This window comes from Martes martes, assembly GCF_963455335.1.
Source record: "Martes martes genome assembly, chromosome: 13".
In the NCBI taxonomy this organism is placed as follows: domain Eukaryota; kingdom Metazoa; phylum Chordata; class Mammalia; order Carnivora; family Mustelidae; genus Martes; species Martes martes.
The window spans coordinates 26,710,462-26,735,199 of NC_137901.1; the positions used below are offsets into that span (position 1 = coordinate 26,710,462).

Genomic DNA, 24,738 nt, shown 5'->3' on the forward strand with positions numbered 1-24,738 from the left:
CAAGGAAGCTGACGTTCCACACAAACCCTGGAGCACACCCTAGGATAGTTGATAATGTTCCTAAATCAGTCTGTTCAAAGCTGTGGGGAACCCTGGGAGCGGAGATGGACCAAGTGAACGAAGAACAAGCACACAGGTCACTCTGGTGAGGCAGGCCAGGTGGGCCGGGTCTTTGCAGAGGGAATGACCAGTAGGGTGGTTGGTCTGGTGGGTGCCCAGCCGGGTGCCTGTGCACTGGTCAGCTCCCATAAGGTCCTGAAGACAGAGACAGGGTGTCCCAGCCTGGGGCTCACTAGCACCCATTAAGCCATGGCAACTGTCCCATTTCAATCAGTGCCATCAATGCCATGCCTCTTGGGTACATCTTAATGGTTGCTTTGCCATTAGGAAAATGATTTTCAATAAGTAAAATTTCATAAATTATATTGTAGTTATATGTCCAAGAAGCTAAATATTTGCCTTTTATTACTATTAGTTTGGCCTTGATAATGGACCATTAGAGGCCATTAATAAATGCAGCTGTGTTGAGATTTGCCAGAGATGTGTTTTTCCAAGCCAGGTTTAGTAAAAAGTTTCAAAGAAGAATACTTCTGACGAAGACAGAAAGACTTTCTTAAAACACACACACGCGGGAGGCTCACTGCAGTATGAGATGTGTTCTTTCCTGCTGGGGACATTAGTGGACACTTCATCTTTAGAGATAACATATGTGATATATTTAAAATCAGGCTGAGCCACAACCTGATGTCACAGAGAAGTGGTGGCTTCCCCGGCCTCACACACCTTCTCAAGGGCTGCCCCTTGGGCCTTAGCCTTTGCAGCCCCATTCTCCGCAGGCAGCCCCTCTGGCTCCAGAGGCGGTGGTCACAGGCAGCTATTCTGGGCCAGCAAGACCGTGATGGCAGCCTGGGATCATGGGGCTGGGTGATCTTCAGTCCTGAAAACCACTCTGTGGGGAAAGGGGGAAGGGAGGATGACATTTCCTCCGGTTATAAAAAGCTACTTAAATCAGCTATTCAGTTAACAGGATCTAATTTAAAGACCTTTCCATGTGTCTGCAGAAAATTTGTGGGCTTATTAATAGGCTCATTCTGCTGGTAAATGTCGATGGGCTTCCGACCATCAAACACACTTACAAGAGGGAAGAAGTGATGACCAAAAAACCCCCCTTGTCTGTTACCCAGGAGCCGTGCCTCTCTGACTCATCACTGACTCCAGCTCGTCCAGGAAGATGGTGGAGGGGGCGTGATAGCGGGCAAGTTCAAATAACACCTGGGAGGGAGAAAAGCAACCACATGTTCAAATTCATATACTTAAGTTCAAGTTCACTGATGCTCCCAGAGATTAAAAGCTTAGGCTGGCTGTACTGTTAAGCATTTATGCTGCACTCTGTTCTTCCACAATAATTTTATAATCATTGCAATTATTTCTCCTTAGCAAAACCCCATGGATGGTCCAATTATTTCTACTTATCACTTGATAAGATTAGAGCCAGAGAGAGTTAGTGGTTAGCTCAAGGTTACTAACCATAAATGGGAGAACTTAGATAAAACTCAGTGCCTGAGCTTCTAGTCAGTTAGTTAGCCCCTGAGACTCCCTGCCAATCACATGTTCCATAAGGACACAAAAGCCTTGGAATGTGGAAAGTCATTTGATGATTTTCCCTTAACCTTTAGGGACAATGAAGGTTGTTCTCAGAAGGAAGAACTGGAGGGAGTGGATACAGTTCCCGTGTTGGGTAACAAGGCTGAAGAATTTTGCCCCTTTCTGCTCCCCAGATTACTCTATGGGGTCCCCATACCACTCCAAACACTGCTGTTTGGTAGGCTCAGGTGCTTGAAGGCAATTCCCAATTGAAAAAAATGTTCCATTCCAAAATAAAATATTATAGACTGAACAAGAACAGGAAAGCAGCCAGCAAAAGAACAGACATATAAAAACAAAATAAAGAGCTCTAAAGGGAGATGTGGTGGTGATGAAAAGAGTATAAAAAACTAAACCTTTTTTTTTTTTAACCTTGAAACTGATCTCTTGAGCACCATATACAATTCTTCACTGGTTGATCGGAGAAAGCAGTAGAGATTTAGAAAAGAATAGAGGTTCTTTAATAGGCATAGGGGATTTATTCTCCATGTCACTTAGCACTAGCAAAGCAGAACAGAACATATAACAGAAGAGCCCAGAGAAGGCCAGATTGTGGCTTTCATGAGTAGTGGCAGGTTATTCCTTACAGGTCTCCCTGTCACTGAGCCGGAAATCCCTCACCTTCACCGCTGCATGCACATGTGGTACGACCATGCTCATCCTCAAGTGTTTTCCTTTCAGAGAATCCTACTTCGTTTGGCCGAGACAGTTGGCTCAGCCTAATGAACTGAGGGAACAGTGTCAATGCTGGGACACACATCACAAATGCCTCTTAGACACTATAGAGACCCTCTCATTAGAAGCCAGCAACTTGTTTCACTTATCACACAAAAAAAGCGCCCCAATATAACTGATATTAAGGATGTCGCAACAGCAGCAATCTGCCCAATGAAAAGTGGAATATCAGAACTCTTTAATAGAACCACACGTGTTTTTAAGGTGCTCCCTAAGGGGCAGAGAGACTGAGAGGCTCTGAAAAAAACCAAACAACCAGGTGGAAGGAGAACCACATCTGGAACCCATGTCTCCATATTGACCACGCCACTGCTCTTTCCAGTGCCAGGGAATATATAGAATTCCGGGTAAGTGCTCTGGAAGCATTAGTCTAAAATTTTCTGAAGTACTTGGGGGAAGTTAAATCTTATGATTGGAGGGCAGGGGAGAGTGTTGAAAGATGTAAGCACCAACAGGTGTGTGCATTTGCTGAAGAGACCACTCAACTATTCAACAGCATCAATTCCTAGGAGGCAAGAACATTAGGAGGGGAGGGAGGAACATAACCCAAGAGTTCCCTATAAATAACTCTTTAATTGGACTAGAAAGAGGAACAAATGGTAGGAATGTGTCTCTGATTTAGAGAAAGATTCTGAAGGGCTCTCTTTATCTGAAAGCTTCATAGTAAAGATCTTAACAGCATGACCAAGATTTTCCAGGTGAGGATCCTTCCAAGAGCTCAGGAAATAACTTCTGAAAGGACAGAAGATGAGATCCTTCAAGGTTAGTGGAGGTTATCTGTTTTCCTCCTGAATCATTTTTTTAAATATCCAAAACCAAAATGCATTTCACAGAAAATAAGAAAATATAAATATCTCCTAAATTTATAAGAAGATGCTCAAGTGCGTTCAGAATTAAATAAATGCATTGAGCACTGAAATATTAGTTTCACTATCAGATTGACAAAGATTTTTAAATTTGGGTTCTACACAGTGTTGACCAGGGTCGGGGAAGCAAACACGCACATCACTGATGGGTGTGCGAGCTGGTGCAATGCTGCTGTCAGGCAATTTGGCAATCGGTGATTTTTCATTCCCTCTGACCTAGCAACTTGACTTCAAAGAAATGGTCCTACATTACTACGCATGCGAGGACATGTATATAATGAGATTGTTTACTGAAGCTTTGTTCATGATAGCAAGAGACAAGAAACAACCTAAATGTCCATTAAGAAAAGACTGGCTAAATACATTTTGGTATACTCAGGCAAGGAAATGCCATGCAGACTTATAAAAGAACTGTTCTGTCTATAATAGTGTGGAACAATAACCAAGTTATATTGTTGAGTGTGGGAAAAAAACAAAAGGTATAGAAGGGTATTGTGTTCTCCTCTATGATTCTGATGGATTCTAGCCTCATGTTGAGGTCTTTTATCCATTTCAAGTTTATCTTTGTGTATGGTGTAAGAGAATGGTCGAGTTTCATTCTTCTACATATAGCTGTCCAATTTTCCCAGCACCATTTGTTGAAGAGACTGTCTTTTTATCCACTGTATATTTTTTCCTGCTCTGTCGAAGATTATTTGACCATAGAGTTGAGGGTCCATATCTGGGCTCTCTACTTTGTTCCACTGGTCTATGTGTCTGTTTTTATGCCAGTACCATGCTGTCTTGGTGATCAGAACATAGGAAGTAACCTCTTCAATATCAGCCACAGCAACTTTTTTCAAGATATGTCTCCAAAGGCAAAGGAAACAAAAGCAAAAATGAATTTTTTGGGACTTCATCAAGATCAAAAGCTTCTGCACAGCAAAGGAAACAGTCAACAAAACAAAGAGGCAACCCACGGAATGGGAGAAGATATTTGCAAATGACAGTACAGACAAAAGGCTGATATCCAGGATCTATAAAGAACTTCTTAAACTCAACACACACAAAACAGATAATCATGTCAAAAAATGGGCAGAAGACATGAACAGACACTTCTCCAATGAAGACATACAAATGGCTATCAGGCACATGAAAAAATGTTCATCATCACTAGCCATCAGGGAGATTCAAATCAAAACCACATTGAGATACCACCTTACACCAGTTAGAATGGCCAAAATTAATAAGACAGTAAACAATGTGTGTTGGAGAGGATGTGGAGAAAGGGGAACCCTCTTACACTGTTGGTGGGATTGCAAATTGGTGCAGCCACTTTGGAGAACAGTGTGGAGATTCCTCAAGAAATTAAAAATAGAGCTTCCCTATGGCCCTGCAATTGCACTACTGGGTATTTACCCCAAAGATACAGATGTAGTGAAGAGAAGGACCATCCATACCCCAATGTTCATAGCAACAATGGCCATGGTCGCCAAACTGTGGAAGGAACCAAGATGCCCTTCAAAGGACGAATGGATAAGGAAGATGTGGTCCATATACACTATGGAGTATTATGCCTCCATCAGAAAGGATGAATATCCAACTTTTGTATCAACATGGACAGGACTGGAAGAGATTAATGCTAAGTGAAATAAGTCAAGCAGAGAGAGTCAATTATCATATGGTTTCACTTATTTGAGGAGCATAAGAAATAACATGGAGGACATGGGGAGATGGAGAGGAGAAGGGAGTTAGGGGAGGGGGAGATGGACCATAAGAAACTATGGACTCTGAAAAACAATCTGAGGGTTTTGAAGGGGTGGTGGGGGAGAGGTTGGGTGAGCCTGGTGGTGGGTATTACGGAGGGCACGTAGTGCCTGGAGCACTGGGTGTGGTGCATTAACAATGAATTCTGGTACACTGAAAAGAAATTCAAAAAATAAAAAAGTATACAAAAAACAAAACAAACAAACAAAAAACTCAGTAAAAGAAGGGTATTGTGTAGTATGTTCCTACTTGTATTTAATAAGGAAGGAGATATGGATGAAGTTATTGGTCTTAATATAGATACAGATAAATGTTCTAAAAGGCTGCACTAGCAGACTGTAGTAGTTGCCTCTAGGGAGAGGACTCAAGGGTCTATATTCCCTTTTGTACCTTTTTTTCTTCCCAAAAATACTAGTTATTTTTTAAAATATTTATTTATTTATTTTAGAGAAAGAGAGGGAGCATGAGTCTGGAGGAAGGGAGAGAGAAAATCCTTCAGAAGACTCCCTCCTGATTGTGGATCCTGATGTGGGGCTCAATTCCAAGGACCCTGAGATCATGACCTGAGCTGAAATTAAAGAGAAATTAAAGAGAAATTAAGAGCTGCTTAACTGACTGAGCCACCCAGGCACCCCAACACTAGTTATTTTTTTTTTAATATATGGTAAAGGAAGGGGAGAACTTGGGGAAGGACTCATTTCCTCACCCTTAGAATCCTAACAAAATAATTACTGAAGCAAAGGATAACTTTAGTTAAATAAAATGTTCACAGAATGGAGAGTCCCTGTTAAATGACTTTTCTGGTTATCCAACATTAAACAAGATATTCTTTTAGTAGTTTCAGTCTTCATCAAGAATATTCATAAGAGGGTGCCTGGGTGGCTCAGTGGGTTAAAGCCTCTGCCTTCAGCCCAGGTCATGATCCCAGGGTCCTGGGATCAAGCCCCGCATTGGGCTCTCTGCTCAGCGGGGAACCTGCTTCCTCCTCTCTCTTTGCCTGCCTCTCTGCCTACTTGTGATCTCTGTCCATCAAATAAATAAATAAAATCTTTAAAAAAAAGAATATTCATAAGAGGGGCACCTGGGTGTCTCAGTCAGTTAAGTGACTGCCTTCTGCTGAGGTCATGATCCCAGGGTCCTGGGATGGAGTCCCACATCAGGCTCCCTGCTTGGCGGGGAATCTGCTTCTCCCTCTGCCTCTCCCACTGCTCATGTTTGCCCTCTCTCTCACTCTCTGTCTCTGAAATAAATGAATAAAATCTTTAAGAAAAAAGAAGAGTCATAAACTATTTGAATTTATTCTTCTGTTTAGGGGAGTCCTGTCCAGGGAATATAATGTAATCTTTCTTTGAGCTTCTTGCAGTGCTTTGTGCTCATAGTTGTAAACACCACTTTTCATGACAGGAGAGAAATCTAAACTGATTCTGGGGGCGTCTTGTAAAAGTTTTATTGTTCTTCAGCCCATAGAAATGGAATGTTAAAAAAAGAAAAAGTCTTCAGGCTGATGAAGATTTTATAGTTAGTTGGATTTTAACTAATTGACATCAAACTAACTAGAATCACACAGAACCCACAAATTTAGGAACGGGTGAGTTCCAATCCCACCTTTAGATGGGCACTAAGGTAGACTCAAAGAACAAAGAAACAGATGTCAACGTGGATTTCCATGAATTACAATCTTGAAGCAGTGATAAGAATTGTAAAAACTTACACATTTGAAGTAACTTGAGAAAAGAAAGTAATAAATGATAGGCCATTTTAGGTAAATCAATCCTATAAAAATATTCTATTATGACTTCCAAGTAAGCCATAATATTTTGAAAATGAATCATCCAAGGGAATGTAACTTAAGCATAATATTTTAGAGTAATTTCTTTTCAGAAAATATATAGTATTTACATTGACTTGGTATTGATTACTTTCCAGGCATTCTACAGAATTCAACAGTTTTACAGGATTTCTGAGAAGGACCCACCTTACACTGAGGTGTTCAATCATAAACAGATGTTCTCTTAAGGTGCCAGAAAGTATAGTAAAATTTTATAGCATAAAATTTTATATTATATTTTATATAAAATATATTTTCTATTTCTCTCCTAAAGAGAGGAAAAAACTGTAAGGCTATGGGGCACTGTGGAGGAAAGTTGCTGAGAGCATCTGAGAAAAGATAATTGTTTCCAATTTCTTGGTTCTTTCTGAGAGTATCTAGTGTAGGGACTAGTGTATGCTAGCAGCTTCTCAATAAATGTTGGCTGAATATACTGCACATGCTTAAAAATAAATGTTTCTTGGAGGAAGAAAAAAAATATTCCACTTTTTTTTTAAAGATTTTATTTCTTTACTTGACAGACAGAGATCACAAATAGACAGAGAAGCAGGCAGAGAGAGAGGAGGAAGCAGGCTCCCTGCTGAGCAGAGAGCCTGATGTGGGGCTCAATTTCAGGACCCTGGGATCATGACCTGAGCCGAAGGCAGAGGCTTTAACCCACTGAGCCACCCAGGCGCCCCAAAAATATTCCACTTCTTAAACAACCTTTGTCCCGGCTTCCATTCCTAAACTACAGGAATCAAAAAAGCACTGTCGGTCACATCCCCAAAGGAAAGGAGTTCATGTTTTGCTGATGGGAACAGGATTAATATCCACATATAATAGTCAATCTATCTTCTATCTCCTGGGCTTTTGGTAATCAAAATCCAGGATAAATTCTAGCATACAAATCACTTAAAAACAAATAAGCTCTAACATCATGTTGAACCACTGTATTCTGTTGGAGCTTATTGTAAAAAAATATAAAATCAAGAATTCCTACCCGAACAAGTTTTTCTGAATCCCCTCTCCATTTGCTGACAATGGTAGATGCAGAAATGTTAAAGAAGGTGGTTTTACACTCTGTGGCCACAGCTTTAGCCAGTAAGGTCTTTCCTGTGCCTAGAGACACATGAGGATAAAACGTGAGTGACCCCTGCACTCCATTCCTCTGTTCACAGATAGAAGTCAGTCTCCCAAGTGGAAAAGGAGGTGGCTACCCAGCGGTCCTTAGCCCCCCGCCTGAATGAGGACAGACAGGCCAGCTCACCCTCGGCATCCACACTTCATATCAAGACCAAATCAGAAAGATTCCTTTACCTGGAGGACCATACAGCAGTAGACCTTTCCAGGGGGAGAGGATTCCCGTAAACAGCTGTGGGTACTATGGAAACAAGGAACAAAGATGAGGTTTGGAATCAGTATGTCAGCGGGCATACCCTCAGCACAGACAAATGAAGGAGGGTGGGGAGAAACACAGCACAACGAGTCGGGTCTTCCTTTTATTGAGGTTCACTGCTTCTGTTTACATCTTATTTCTCCCCGTTTTACTTTCACACTTAATAGCAATGCCCGGCTTAATTTTTGTGGCTTTTTAAAAGAGCAGTATTTTTTTTTTAAGGAAAAGAAAGGCATATGTGGGTACTTTCCTTCTCTGTTACAATAGTTACTTCCTACATACATAACATCATTTCTCCTGGAGTTCTGTGTGCAGGGTATTTGGCAATCTTTGGAATGTTGTGAACCAGGAATGCCCTTTAAGGTAAACACTAAAACCAACCAACAACGGTGTATGCGAATAAAGCACAAAGCTATGGCAAAGCCCGATTTAGAAGTCGGGAACATTCAGTGCTGAATGCCTTGTGAGACACTGACTCCAAACAGGATATGTGTGGACTTCCATATTCCACAAACTTCCATGATTCTCTCCCATTAGTTCAAATCCAGACAGTCGGGGGCGGGAGATAGAGCTGATAGAGAACAAGGGAGAAGGAAAAACGATAGTAAAATTGTAACTAGCTCTTGTTTTCTTGCTGATGCTGTTGCCAAAATCTCCATGCCATCACACACAAAGCTTATAACACCTTGGAGATTACATATCCAGAGCTCCAATGAGATGTTCTATCCTTTCCCAGAAGACTTGTACTGTAGAGCCACTCAGAGGAAAGAGTGAATAAATTTCTACTAAATCTGAATGCCAATATATTTCTTACCTCCCAAGTCTGAATACAGGAAGAAAAGGGGGGGGAGACCATCCAGATTTACTGATTTTTGTCTCATTAGACTAGAAGCAGCCAAAATTTAGAGTCTGCATTCTTATCTCAGTGATAAGAATCAATAGATTATTCAATACAACCAATGTGTTATCTCGACTGCGGGAGATCACAGAAAATGGCCGCAAATTAGCTGCAGCTCCTTCCACCAAGAGAGTATATTTCTCTGACACTGGAATCTGGACTTGGCCCTGTGACCTTGGCCAGTGAAACATCAGCAAATATACAAAGAGACTTGAAAATATAGGAACTATAAGAAGAGACGTGAAAAATGCTGCTGGATTGGCACCTGTCCTTTCTCGCTTCTGTCTGGGAAGTCTGTGCCACCACGGGAACAAGACTGGGCCTGCCTGCTGGGGGAGGAGAGGCACGTGGACAAGTCCTAGTCATGCTGTCTATGCCCGCTTTCCCAGGCTCCAGCCCAGACTGTCTACCGCCACCTAGACCGCCTACTGAATGCACGACATTTTGGGGTGGTCTGTTACACAGCCAAAGCTATGGGGTACACAGACCTTCTCATCACCACACTTGCAAACCCAACATGGAATGTCTTGTTTTTCTGTTTTCCTTCCTGTTTCGTGAACCGCTCCGCACAAAGACTTGTCAGGAAAGAACAGTGAGCATGATACAATGGCTTTACTGGCCAGTGCCCTGGAAGGGGCTGCCTGGTGTTTACAAAAAGTCAGAAACAGAACCCTAGATGAAGGGGGTCGGGGGGGAGGGGGATCTATAGAAACAAAGTGAGAGGCTCTCTCCTACAGGAGGCATTTCTACTATAGTAAATATATTTTTAGGGAGGCAGGCTAATTTGAACCAATCTGTAGGAACTGACAAGTCTTAGATCTAAAATGATCATTTGAGCAGACCCCACCTTGACCCAATATGTAACACGATTTCAAACTGCCTGCAGTGGACTGGGCCTTGGTACTTCAGTGTTTAACCAAATACTGTGACACAGCCCAAAAGTTAAGGCGACGACAGAAGAACATCCTGTCCTCTTCCTGATGGGTGCGTGACATACAGTTTGTCCGGTGGACAATGAACAGAAACCACCCCCCAGAGGCTTCCCATCCTTACCCTGATAGGGTACACAACAGCTTCCTTGACTAACTGCTTGGCTGCATCGAGTCCAATAATGTCATTCCATTTTATGTTTGGATTATGGAGATAAATGTCCTGCAATGCACATTTGATCATTTTGTTAAAACTAATGTTTTCCTCCACAGCTGTAATAAACACAGGAGCAGCAGAGTACTTGACTTACAATGGGGCATAAAGTGCTGGTGATAAAAACTCTTCGCTTTAGATATATGTGTATATACACATGGTAATTACGGGCTAGTTCACCAAAATGGATGCCATGAACATATTCAGTGATTTTTCCCCCAAGAGGAGATTGATGAGATAATACGGTACTTTTAAGAGGAAACAAAATCTCCTAACGATGGACTATACCTGTCTTCAGTCAATAGCAAACCATGCTGATTTATGACTGTAATCAAAGAAGCTACAGAATGTGCCTTCAAATTACACAGGCTTTTACTGCAAAACGGAGTTCCGAACCAGTGCCTGGTCTCGCCTGCCCCTTGATCTTGCAAACGCTTTTTTGTGGCCTAAAAGAGATAATGCTCCTCTGAAACCAATTTCTCCTTTCCCCCAGTGATCTCTCCCTACTTTCCATCAAGAGCAATTGCTTCTACAAAATTTAAGGAAGCCAACAAGCAAGCAAAAGTGCAGTTTGCCCTCTCCTAGCGGAACCCTGTAGCCACCATCCGGGACAATCAATTAAGGCAGCTTTTACTGATAACTAATTTACAGTTTCCAAACTTCAGTTCCACAGGACGTCTCAGAACAGCCACTCAGGGCCTTTCTCAGTAGGAGCTGTTCCAGGCATAGTGAGTATCAAGAGTCATATCAGAAAAGGCTTCCTTTTAGAAGTCATTTTGAGTGACTGTAGTACAATCTGGTAACTATTTTTATATTCAGTTAATTTTTTAAAAGATCTATTTATTTACTTGAGAGAGTGTGTGCACCTGAATGGGGGGAGGGGCAGAGAGAGAGAATCTTCAAGCAGACTCCCCGCTGAGTGTGGAGCCCACCTCAGGGCTCAATCTCAGGACAGTAAGATTATGACCTGAGCCGAAACCAAGAGTTGGACACTTAACCTAAGCCACCCAGGCACCCCTATATTATCTAATTTTCAAATAATACATACACATGTTTTAAAATATAAAAATATGTTTTTTCTGTGCTGGTGAGATGTTATGTCCCCATCCCTGTCCCCTGTCCTCCCACATCTTTCCACCATGGCTGACCACTTTTGTTAGAGAAAGTATTCATAGAAGTGATTTTGGTAGTGCCTAATAGGCATGATCCTGTGATACAGCAACAGAGAAAGGACTCCATCTTCCCCCCCCCAAAAAAAAAAAAAAAAAAAAAATCTTGGGAGAGCGCCCCCTATCTTTAGATTGTGGATCTGCAGACCAGCCTACCGCCCACTCACATTCTTTTTTTCTTTTCCTTTTTTTTTTCCCTTTTTTTAGATTTTATTTATTTATTTGACACAAAGAGACAGCGAGAGCAGGAACACAAGCAGGGGTAGTAGGAGAAGGAAAGCAGGTTTCCCGCCGAGCAGGGAGCCCCATGCGGGGCTCAATCCCAGAACCCTGGGGTCATGACCCATGCTGAAGGCAGAAGCTTAATGACTGAACCACCCAGGCACCCGCCTCTCACATTCTTATTACCACAGTTTCTTAGGAAAAGCTTGGCACATATGGGGGATTCATCTACCTTGGAATTCAAAGCATCCGTATATCAGAGCAGTATTTCTTGCCCTCATCTAGAGCTGATATTGAGTTCCACATAGCAGTGTTTAATTTCCTAAAAGGAAGTTCCTCCTTATAGTAACAAAATTTATCAGTCATGAGGTGGTGATCTCCCTATCACTGTAAGCATTCAAGCAGAGACTGGATGACTACTTCCCATGGTACTGTAGAAAAGATGCCAGGTGGAATCATTTTGGGCCAGTTCTACTCTACAACTCTGTCATCACTAGTCATGTTGTCTTTTTGCAGAAACAGTAATGAGACTATTGATTTTTATGGGCATAATTTTTTTTTCCTCTGCTCTCCTTTGCATCCTAATTACCACAGCCTGGCTCCGACCTCATCCTCTCTCACTGGTAATAACTTGAGAGCTGGTCTCCTCATCTCCATTTCTTTGCTATCCATCCACCACACTGTCATTAGGACAGACTTAAAGCACATTTGAGCATCCCGTTCTCCTGATGGACACCTTTCAAAGATTCCCCATGTCCTACAGGCCACTTCCAACCATGGGCTAGTGCTCATGGTGCCCCTTACCCAGAAACTGTGGCCTCTCTCTGCAGCCTCCGTCCCCACTGCTCGTTGTGGCTCATTCGGCTAAAAGCTGTAAAGGTTCTGTTTGACCCAGAACCCTCCACCCTCCCTCCTGTGCACTTTCATGTGCCTGTCTCTTGTGTATCTTCTTCCCTAATGCTTTCCCTACACTTTGACACAAAATACCTCTCCTTTTGTTCTCCTTACCGATGACATGAGAGACTCTTGTAGGCAAGGATTGTGTCTGATTCGTTCATCTTTGTGTTTCCTCCCCCCAGCTTGATAGCTAATAGGGACAGGAAGAGCTGCCAAACAGAACAGCCAGAGCTAGGGAACCCTTAATCACTGCAGACAAGCTGTGCGTCTTGGAGCATATTAAACATCTCTCTGAGTCTGCCTAGGTTCTAGTCTTTCATTAAATATGAGATTGCTGGATATCAGATAAGTGCCCTGTAACTCGGGAATGTATTCTCTTCCCAAGGAACATGTTCAAAGTCCCATGGCTAGAAAGAGAAGGATAAAGAAATCAAATCCAGCTCAACTGATTCCAGAGCCAGAGTCACTCACCAGGAGACTTCACTGCTTTTAAATTCTGGAGGGTAGGGAGGTAAGTGGGGGGACGGGGTAACTTGGTGATGGGCAGTAAGGAAGGCATGTGGTGTGATGAGCACTGGGTGTTACATGCAACTGGTGAATTACTGAACTCTACATCTAAAAGTAATGATGTACTATATGTTGGCTAACTGAATTTAAATTTTAAAGAAAGAAGAAAATTAAATAAATTCTGGAGGGTAAGCTTAAAAATCAGTAGTCCAGATGATAAGTTCTTTACTACTAATCTTGATTTTTTGTGGAAATTTCCAATTATGAAATCATCAGACTGCCAAAATCTGTGTTTCTAGACTTTGACTGTTGAAACCAGACACAGGTGTGCTCTTTCCTTCTCTAAGAGGCTTTCTTTCCTTAACTCTTGGCTCTGCTCTAAAACCTTTCACCTGTCCCTTCCCTTCTAAGTCTTTTTCCCTTTTGGTTTTCTTGGCCTCTGTAGTGAGATAGTGGGCTTTTTGTATTGTAATTTTATGATTCTATAATTTATTTATCATGCATTATTGTGCCTCTAAACAATATGAGTGCCTTTGCAAGTGGGGGCACTTTATAAATAAATGATCATATTTATTGTTATTAATAAAAGAAGCAGCCCACAATGCTCCAGGAGCCCCAATCCGCCTCCGTAAATTTGTGAATTGAATATCAGACCTTACCCGGCTCACCACGGCTGCCAATTCTCGCATCTCACTATTCATGCCAATAAATGCACTCAGAGGTTTCAACAATCGTTCCTGACGGTGGGAACAGAAAGCTTTATGTTACAACATTGCTCATAATTTAGAAAGCAAAACGGGGCATGGATCTCGGTGACATAAGTGGTAGCAGGCTGCTGTGACCTTCGATTTGATCTCAGGGTTTCTCTGGACTCAAAATTATCTTTCTGAAGTTTGTCTGGAGGTTGAGAGTTTGCAATGTCGCATCTTAGCCACTTACCGAGGGGTCTGGGTTACAGTCAAGGCTGTTCAAGCCAAGTTCGCTGGTTGCTCCTTTGATGGCATCTGTGAGCAGCCCTCGGAAGTCAACGATTTGGCCCTGAAACGGAGTAGTGGTTACTTACACCATTAAGACATGGGGGAGGACTATCCCTAATAGCTCAGCTTCAGTAAATCAAGACACATTTATGTATCTCGGTATAGGGCAAACTTAGAGTGAGGCTTTAAAAAGGACCTGAACTAATCATGAATGAGATAATTTCCTCAAGTTGGACACTCTAGAAAAGAAAATGAAGTTGCAAATAAACCCTTCAGCATGAAGTTGGTTTGAATGAAAACTCACAAGCATTTTTCTGACACCATGCCCTCTGCTTCCTCCCAGGTCTGCCTCCCCTACATCGTCTTGTCCTTTGAAACATCCCACATCCAGGAAGAACCCACTGGCGCAAGAGTGACGATAGCTCCCACTTACTGACAGTCGTGTACCTTCTGTACTCAGTAGAGACCCAGGTTACAAGTGGCTTAAGGCCAGGATTCAAACCCAGATGTCTGTCTCTCATCTTCGCTGTGCAACTTGCCATCCCCGCAGGCAGAAAGAAAAAGCAAGCGTGCACGCAGAAAACAAACAGCAACAGCAGTAGCCAGCACGCACAGGTACATGTGCAGACCTCCATGTTATACACCAGGCACTAGGCTAACGCTCTCCATTCAAGATATTTAAAGCAGGCACTGATTATTTCCATTTTCCGGAGAAAGAGAAACAAGGCTTGGAAAGATTGAGCAACTTGCCCAAGGTCACACAGCTGGGAAAGTCCAAGCAGGGTTTTGAACCTAGGCAAACTGACTAGTGCCTTTAAGAACAACGTGCCTACTGAATTTGTAGGGGGTCCAGGAACGCCGAAGCTAGGGGCCCTAACATGGCCATGATAGGCCCATTTTAGAGACGGGCCCCTGGCCATATACCCTTATTCAGTTTCTGAACATTTGTAGTGCTAGGGAGAAAACCATCTGCATTTGAAGGACACTCTCTGCTCAGGACACTTCTGCTGGAAAGAGAATTTATGATCAGACCCCTTCAAAGGTTAAGTGCTGGGTTAAATAGTCCCTTCCTTGTGACCTGATCAGAAACGACTATTCATATCAACACAAGATGTTCATGGGAGAAAATAGGGCCACAGAATGACTAGGCCAAAGTGACTCAAAACACAATGGCACTGGCAGAGGTAAACCGGGAAGCGTTTCTCCGCAGGAGGCACTGATCTGAACGCATCATCTCCAGTGATCACCCATTATCACTGAGGCCCTTCCAGGGAGCCACTGGAGGCCAGTGAGAGCTCCTTGATTTCTAGGGAGATGCTCCCAGCTTCCCCTTCAGGCACACACAGCCAGAGTCTTGTTTACCCAAGAAGAGCTGGCCAGAGCTAAATCCAACGTCCTATAGTCTGAGAACTTGCCCAGAGAAAGAACGATGGCTCTTACAAGGAGTACAACCCCCGAAGTTACAGTCAAGAGAAATCTGTTGATGTTGATACGCTTCTTCTCATCCTCAAAGGACATGTGTTAACTGGCCTTTTGCCTCCATCTACCCAGTCTGAGTCTTTTCTGTCTGAGCCGCTCTTATTTATGGATCAAGACATGAGGTTCATTATGAAAGGGGTAGAGCTATCTATTAGGGACAATATCCACCCTATTTCTTTTTCTTTTTTTTAAGATTTTATTTATTTATTTGACAGAGATCACAAGCAGGCAGAGAGGCAGGCAGAGAGAGGGGGGGAAAGCAGGTTCCCCGCCAAGAAGAAAGCCCAATGCAGGGCTCGATCCCAGGACCCTGGGAGCATGACCTGAGCCGAAGGCAGAGGCTTTAACCCACTGAGCCACCCAGGCGCCCCTATCCACCCTATTTCAACTGAGGTTTCATGGCTCACATGAAATGACACTCAAGCCTAGAGCCACACCTTCAGGGAGGAAAGGGGCCACCACTAGTCAGGTACCACACACAGAGAGGAAGAGAAGGTTGCATGCACCACCATAACTCCGTCAATAACCTAGAACACCAATGTTTCCCATTTCAGTCCCAGGACATTTAAGCTGACCGTGACGTTAGAAGCCATCGCTGCCAAACCCCTGAGCTTACAAATAGGGAGACTTGAGCTTCTTAGAGATGGGGCCGTTCCTTCAAGACCATTCATCCAGAAAGGAGATTCAGACCAAAACCCCAGGGCTCAACCCCTCAGCCAGTGCTCTCCTCAGCTCACCTCACAGCCAGGCTCTGACCATTCTGTGTTAGCTTTTCTATTTGACAACAATAACATTTTTTATTTTCGTTTTTAGAAAGAAAAGCAATTTCCCATTCTGGTGCTATGTTCATGAATTCTACTTACTTTTTGTGGGCGGACGTTTTCTTCTCCACTGCCTTTGTTTATTCCTGATATGCTCAAGCCAAAGTCAGCGCTCTCTGCATGGGGATTACCGACAGCGTCCTGAAGGAGGAGGAAGACAGCGAGAAGTCAGCCGTGGAAAGCAAGTGACAGATGCTGGTGGAAACTGCCCATTCCATCGTCCAAAATTCACACATTGGCTCTCAGTTCGGTGAAAGGAAACCCCGTGTGTAATCGAGCCACTTCTGGGTAGTCCCAGCAAGATGAATTCACTGCCTGCCTGAGCCGTGTGGGAAGAGCGGTCAGTGGAAGCCATGGGTTCCAAGCAGCTCTCCAGTGAAGGAAACCACATGGTGCCTCGACCCAGACCCACTCACTGACTTTTCTCTTGTGACCAGAGGTGTGTGATGCGGGAGGGGCTGAGTTTGGAGATGGAGCAGAGTCAATATTCAACCCGCCACCCGTGGGATTGTCCTGCCCCGTCTCACCCCCCTTCCCCCCGAGGCAGATGACACTGGCCAGGACTGTTCAACCTCTTTGAGAGGGAGAGATTCCTTCCGACAAATGAATTTCATGATTACGCCTTTCTATCCCGCCGGGCATCTCTGACAGCCATTCTTGCCATTCCTTTTCACAATTTCACTTGGTTCTCTTTCCTCTGAAGCCTGGTTTGTTTGTCTGAGCCCAAGAGCTTCTAGGTATCGATCCCCTGAGTCAGGAGCCATTGATCTCACCCACCTGCTGGGCTCTTGCCTTTTGCTCCCCACCCTGTTCCTGAGATTGGCCAGTGTGGAGGTCCGGAGGAGGACTGACCATGTGTGCTTTGGAGAAGCCCAGCCATTCCTGACTAATATTTGACCTCATCTTAGGAGCCCATGGATGTGCTTTGGGACGGGAAGACTTGTCACCTACGGTTACCTCAAATGGAATGATTGAGCATTGTAGCAACCAGGCCCCATGCTCTGACTGGGCCCAGGGCTCACCCCTCAAAACCTGTCACCCAGCACCCTGACCAGGGGGTAAGGAGACCTCCCACTCAATTTAGAAGGCATTAGGAAAACTAGGGATTTGCCTGTGCTTTTAATCCAGAAGAAAATCTACAATTTAACACAATCACACAGCATTTTAAAAACATACGTCCTTAAATAAATAAATGTGACTTTTTTTCTTGGAGCAATTTCTCAGCCACCTGCAATTTTTTTTATTTTTATATATTTTTTTAGCCACCTGCAATTTTACCAACGCCAACAAAGCTGTCCAGACCTGTTTAGGATGCTCCTTATGGAGGGATTTGGCATCCCCTGATTTTCCCGCTGTGGTTCTGGACCGTGGCCTCTGCTGACTGATCTTGGGAAGATTTTGACAGCTATCGCTCATCACCCTAGGGGAGGGAACAAAGACCTTGGAGGAAATTATCCTAACCACTTAATTTGAGGTAACTAAACAACTTGTGTAGCACACTTAAAAAAAAAAAAAAAGCATTTTAGAAAGATAAGCCTATGTACCCCAGTTGGGGCCTCCATCTGCCCTGTCCTCCCACCCCATCTATCCTGGCTCTGGCTTGCTCCAGTCTACCCCTTGGGTTCCTCCAAGACCAGGCTAGAGTGTCCACCTCCTCCCAGAGGCCCCTGACCTCCTCTTCCTTTCCCCACATGCCACCCAGCTCCAGCCCTTCTGCACATGGCTCTGTATTTCAAGAACACATGGCTTTGCAAGCATTTCTCCAACATTCCCACTTTCCGTAAAGAACAGTATGCAGACCAGGGGGCAGGTTGTGGGGAGATAAGAGAAAGCCTAGGGATTTGCCAGTGGTTTCGATCTGGTGTGCGGGGGTGTACCTAGAGGGGATTTGCGGAAGGGAAGTAGACCTTACCTCCTCTCTTTTGTCACAGATCTTCATATTTGCAAAACAAATGTTCACCAAATATTGTTCACTTAAAGCAAAACAAATCAATGGGGCTGGAAATTCAGATAGTGGCTGCCTCTTGTGGAGATGGAGAGTATTGGCTGGAAAGGGAGACTATTGGGAGGCGGAGGGTGCTGGGGTGTGGCACTTACAAGAGTATCTATGGGTTTGATAGCATGTATGTGTATATATGTGTTGGATGGCATATATGTTATATGCATTACATACATCAATGCAAAAGTAAAATAAATTTGTACACGAGGTCCTCACCATGAGACCTAAAATTCAGTACTGGAATATTGGATAGGAGATCAGAGAGAGGCAGGACTGCGTGGGGGGCACAGCATGAACCCCATATCAGAAGCTGTTTGGTTTTCTCAGTTCCTTTGTCCTTACACGTGAGATGTGTTTGCAGGAGTTTCACTGGAAGCGTGTCTCCCATGTTCTAAGGGGTCTCAGAGAGCAGCTATTTCTCCATGTCTTTGCGAGAAAGAAAATGTTGTTTGTGTCTAATGTAAACAGGTGTTTGGCCAGCAAGACTGCCCATGCCAATGATACCCCCAGTGTCCATACGCGATGATCCCAGGGTTGGCCCACAGGGGTGAGCGTCCTAAGAGGTGTACAGCATTTGTTTTTCATCTGTAAATTAGGAATAAAAATGCCTATCCCTCGGACCTTTCGCTGGCACAAAAATGAAATTATTTAGGAAATGAATCCAAACATTTTACAAGTGTAAACCCTTATTAATAGCATTGATTTAAATGGTGAGGTCATATATATATATACATATATGTATGCACACACACATATATATACATATGTATATATGTACATATATGTACATATGTATATGTATGTGTGTGTGCATACATATATATAGTATATATACATACATATATGTGTATATATATATATACACACAGTGAAAGTTGCCTAACGTCATTGCAGGGCTGGCAGGGAACTGGGATTCTGATTCCCCACTTTGAATTCCCTTTAGAGACAAGTGATTCACAGATTTGCTTTAACACAATCAAAGACAAGTGCTTAATGTGCAGAGCAGCGTGATTCATTTCCTATCAGCTCTAACGATTGTAGAATCCTTCCTAATATGAAACCAAACTCACCCCACTGTAACTTTATTTGCCACTCCCAGGTGTGCCCTGTGGAATTCTACAAAGAAGGCTCAATCCTCTTTAGAGAGTGAAGACTGGTACCGTGTTGTTCTAGGGGCATCTCCTCCCCAAGTCTTCCATTCTTCAAGCTAAACATCACTAGTTGCTCCAATCATTTTTAAGACTACCTAGCTCCTAGAGTCATCCTCATCCTGGTCACTTTCCCTTTGTCCACTGTCTTCTGACCAGAACAGTCACCTCCCACTCTGTGGACACTGCATTTCCACTGAGGCCGAGATCACACGGGCAATCACATCAGTCTGCTGACTCACACCACATTGTTGTTAACTCAAATTTCTAGGTCTCTGATTTTGTAATGAAGGAGCTATTTGTCTTAATCTTTGGTTAGAGCTTATACCTTATTTTGTTAAATTTCATCTTGTTATTTGGGGCCCATCTTCCAAATTGTCAAGATTTTTTTGGCATCCTAATTCTGTTACCCATCCCATGAAATAACCATACCTCCCCTGGGTCATGGGCAAATCTGTAAACTGGGAGCTTGCTCTCTGGTGTGAGATGCGCAAATTAGGAAAAGATACTTTCATTTGTTAATGGCCAGTCTCATGACACAACCTCTCATATCAATAGCTGTCTTCAATTATAAAATTATAAACAGCATTCATTACTTTCCTAATTATCCTTCCTGACTCCAGCCATTTGCCAGCTGACCTCTGTGATTGCCATGTACAAACATTTTACTCAGAGAGGAGCTGAAGACACCTAAGCTGTCAAGCTCCATCCCTAAAGAGAAGCAAAGTGCTCAGAAGACACTGGCTCATGGAATGTTCTGCCACATAGGGAATGCTGGGGAAGTTCCAGGCATGAGCAGCTGGCTGGAAAATAATCAGAATCCAAATGCATGCCAAAGCTGGCCCCTTAAAATGCTCCTCACCATTTCTGTTCAAAAGTAATTATCGGGGGTGCTGGGTGGCTCAGTTAAGCCTCCGCCTTTGGCTCAGGTCATGATCCCAGGGTCCTGGGATGGAGCCACGCATCAGCCTCCCTGCTCAGCGGGAGCCCGCTTCCCCCCTCCCTCTGTCTGCCGCTCCCCCTGCTTGTGCTCACTCTCTCTTTGTCAAATAAATAAAACCTTAAAAAAGTAGTTATCATTCATTGTCAGAGTCTGACTAGCTTTATGGAAACTATAAATAAAAGGATAACACTTTGATCAAAACAATAAAACCGTTCCCAAAGAAGAGCACAAAGCAAAGGTAGCCTCAAGCAGAACATTACTGAGAGTATTATCATGAAGCATGCATGGGGCCCTCTACATGTGGGGACCTCACTTTGGGTCAGAAACTTGCTCCAAGCTGGTGAGTAGCAGGGCCAGGAATTGAACCTGGATCTATTCATCTCTGAGGTCTGTACTCATCATAGCACAGAGCCTGGAAAGAGCACCAGTGAATGCAGTTAACTATGATAAAACCAGGAGAACCAACAGACAGTGACCCATATCCTGGACACCTGTAACGTGAGGATAACCCATGGCTGGGCCCACCAGGGTCACATGACCATAGTCTGCAATTGCTGGTAGACAGACATGGAGCTGAGCTGGAGAATCTTCTGGAAAGGGATCCCACAAACTCCTAGAGTTGGGTTGGCCAAGATGAATTACCATTCATTTTACCTTCTGGTCTTCCCTCCACTTCTTTGTGGTAAATTATTTTCCACTGTGGCAAAACAAATATTGGGAGGAAAAGGAAAGTTAATTTTTAAGAGAAAGTGATTTGTCAGTAATGTTTGTCCTCTCACATGGTTCTTAAAATTTGTGTTACAGCCTTGTAGAATCTGGGAGGTCAAACTAGTCTCACATAGAAAGAAGTGAAACTACCAGCAAAGAGAAAGAAGCCCATGTTTACCAAGAATTTCCACACAGAGGAGGACCCCAAAGCCCTCAGATATGAAACGTGTTGGAAACCATGAACCTGGTGGCGACCTCAGTGTGGGCCAGGTGACAGTAATCATTTCAAGTTTTCATGGACTTGACACCATTTTGCTGTGGTCTGTGGGACACCAGGTCAATTCCATGGAGACTTATCAGTTGTACTCTGCCAATTTACCTTAAAATAAACACACTGTGCCCAGTATCCCAGGAGACTATGGTTCCAAGTTAGATCAGAACAGAAATCTAGAGAGTAGATTGTGTCAGTGATAGTCCTGGTGGCTCAGTGGTTAGGCATCAGTGTTTTCTCTGCCAAAACCCAGATCCAACACTCAGCCAAGGACTTGGGAGCTCTGAACGCTGCACTAGAAAGGAACTCACATAAAATATCCCCTCCAGCTGGGAGATTCGCCCCCGGCTATTTTTAATTGACATTCCTCTCAGTTTCCTGGTCCCCACATGAAATGTTAAAGTCTGTGGCTTAACAAGTGCCTTGTAAACAGGACAATGATCTCCCTTGGTTTATAATTACTTCCCCCACTTACAATCTTCTAAGTCAATGTTACTACAAAACATAGGGCCCTCACTTTAGATCTTTCCTCCAGCCAGCCTCCTTGACTGCTAACCTATACTGGGTCTTTACATTCTATTGATCATTATCTGGATTGATGGCTTTCAAAAGCATTTCATTATCTATACATGAGCTATTAGCTTCACCAATACTCATTTTCATGTTATTTTCAAGATAGATAATAGGTCTTCCTAACAACAACAACAAAAAAGTCTTCTGTCATTTATCCTCTTCCAACAGCTCTTTTCATCTCTAAAGAAATGAAAGTAGTGTTGGTCTTCTAAAAAGTACCTGTGATACACAGGGGTTTCGCTTTCCTTGTCCTAAAATATACATTCCTTGAACAAATAGCAGCATGGCTATAGGGACGTCATGGCCCAGACAATCACACTGACATTATCTGTATAGAATCTACTAGAGGCTACGTGGTTTTTCTGGTCTATTCTTTCAGTGCAGGGTGGCAGTAGCATCCATCTGGGGATACAATGAGGAAGAAACACCAATCTTAAAGATGAGAGAAAACCTTATTTCTAGAAAATAGCCATGTACCTGTGTCTGATGATGCCTTTTTGACAATTTTGGGATATTTCTGAAATTTTACAAAATAGTAGCTCTCATATTCCATCAAAATAGTTTCAAGGTCAATGTTGTCACAAACTTCAAAGCGTCGTAACCCCAGTTTAGTTTCTTGCTCCAAAGCATTGGCTGCATCGATGTATCTGGCCATTTCACAGAAGAAAAAAGCAAAACAAAAGAATTAACTCTGGGTGAAATGAATAAAGGCAAATAGGCACGACAAGTCTAAACATGTTCAATACAAATAGTGAGCTTATGTTAAATAGTACATTAGATGACAATAGGATACATGATGTTCACCTATAGAGTAAGAAGCCCCACGTATGGTAAGGATATGCACGTAGTGTTTTTCAAAGCAGTTGCCTCAGGAAGTTACATACTTACTCTAATGATGTCATCATTGTTCAAAATGTTTTTGGAAATGCATAAAAGTCAAATAAGGAAATCAACTAAGAAAATGTTTTATGCTTCACCTTAACTTATTTTTAGCCTAAAGTGGGTATTTGCCCAACTCGATTACCTCTTTATTCACCAGCACTCCTTTTAGATAACATCGGACAATGGATAAACCCAAATTCAACCCCAAGAGGCAAGATCTGCCATGATTTTGAAACAATTGAAAAGGGTAGGTTTTGAGTTTTGAAGGAAATTCTGAAACTATGTTGATCAATACCATTGAGGGAAATTTAGCATAAGAAGACATCATCGGCTTGGATGTATTATTCCTGGTAGTGTTTTCTTCAGTCGCACGTGACACTAGCAGCTGACTGGGGGTATAAGGACCGTCTTCACCAGGCGTTCTTCACTGTCATTTTTAACCTGTTCAGTTGTAGGGCAGTCCAACTTCAGTGATCTTAGCAATAAAAGCAAATGCTTTGTCTCACTCTGAAAGTGGAAAGACTCTCCAGGTCTTAATCTTAGCTCTTGCCTTCTTATTGAAACCAACAACTCTCTCCTGAAAAGTGTGCAGATATGCACAAGTTAACATACAGTTTCATCCAAGGACCTCAGATTAAGAATTCCTGCTGCAGGACAGAGTTCTTGCTGTTTGATTCCAGTCTGGGAAAGTAGGAGAAAACGTTGTTTATTATGCTCTCTTCCCTGCCCCAGATTCAGGTCAGTTGGAAGCCTGAACTTTCTTAAACGAGGTGGCCATGATTATTTCCAGAGACCCTGCTAATTTTAAAGACATTGTAAGTGTCAATTGATAGTCAACCTCTGGTCTTTCTGTCTACCTAATTGTTCCACTTAGCTCATGCCCTTTCTTTTTTTCTTTCTCTCTGCACCGGCTAGAACATCCTCGTCCGTCATGTCTCTCTATCCACACTCCATACATATTCCATACTCCATACATCTTTCAAGACCAGCTCGTATCACCTTCTCTACAAAGCTTTTTCTGATTGTTTATTTCAATCCACTATAATCTATCCCCTTTGTGAAGATAAATTCTTAGTATTTTGTTAAGGGCAGGTCTACTTTTCTGAAAGTTCACTTTTCATCTTGAGAAGCCACTCATAAGTACCTTAACCAGGAGATTCTCCGGACAATGATCAACTCTATAGTCGAATTTTCATTAATGCGAGACGCAAGGGGCCATCTTGTGGCAGAAAGGGGAAATGCACGCTTTGTGAATAACGGTAAGCACTGTAGGAGAAGGGATAAACCACGCTGACTTTTCTTTGTCTTTGTTTTCACAGTTCTTCTTGATACAGTGTCTTCCCACGGTTGACACCTGGGGCTGGATAACCCTGTTGTGGGTTGCTGTCGCGTGCATGGAAGGATGTTTAGCAGCATTCCTGCTCTCTACCTCTAGGTGCCGTTGTGGCAGTCAAAAAACGTCTCCTGTGGGATGCCTGGGTGGCTCAGTTGGTTAAGCCGCTGCCTTCGGCTCAGGTCATGATCCCAGCGTCCTGGGATCGAGTCCCACATCGGGCTCCTTGCTCGGCAGGGAGCCTGCTTCTCACTCTGCCTGCTTGTGCTCACTCTCGCTCCTCTCTCTCGCTCTGTGACAAATAAATAAATAAATAAATCTTTAAAAAAAAAAAAAAAAAAAAAAAAAAAAAACGTCTCCTGACATTGCCAAATGTCCCCCAAGGGGCAAAATTACCCCAGTTGAGAACTGCTGCCTTAACTTGAAAGTTCAGGCCCTAAGCCTGAAACCCAAATATTTTCTTCCTGGCGGAGGCTTGGAAAGAAAGAAAACTCAAAAGTAAAGAGTGGGTGAGCTCTCTTCCTCACAAAACCCGGAACACCTTCAGCCTTCATTGCAAGGGCTTGCACGT

General features: G+C 43.2%; 1 protein-coding gene across 1 annotated transcript in view; it reads right to left on the reverse strand.

The window, feature by feature from the left end:
• The window catches only part of KATNAL2 (katanin catalytic subunit A1 like 2), a gene marked incomplete at both ends in the record, with an annotated part of 68,214 nt that overhangs the window by 15,887 nt on the left and 27,589 nt on the right, over positions 1 to 24,738 (reverse strand). Inside the window, 10 exons of the mRNA XM_080821721.1 lie at positions 1,181 to 1,272; positions 7,802 to 7,920; positions 8,119 to 8,182; positions 10,149 to 10,247; positions 13,693 to 13,770; positions 13,973 to 14,071; positions 16,353 to 16,451; positions 17,613 to 17,730; positions 21,055 to 21,097; positions 22,430 to 22,599. Coding sequence (XP_080677847.1) covers positions 1,181 to 1,272; positions 7,802 to 7,920; positions 8,119 to 8,182; positions 10,149 to 10,247; positions 13,693 to 13,770; positions 13,973 to 14,071; positions 16,353 to 16,451; positions 17,613 to 17,730; positions 21,055 to 21,097; positions 22,430 to 22,599 — 981 coding nt within the window. The remainder of the gene's footprint in view (positions 1 to 1,180; positions 1,273 to 7,801; positions 7,921 to 8,118; positions 8,183 to 10,148; positions 10,248 to 13,692; positions 13,771 to 13,972; positions 14,072 to 16,352; positions 16,452 to 17,612; positions 17,731 to 21,054; positions 21,098 to 22,429; positions 22,600 to 24,738) is intronic.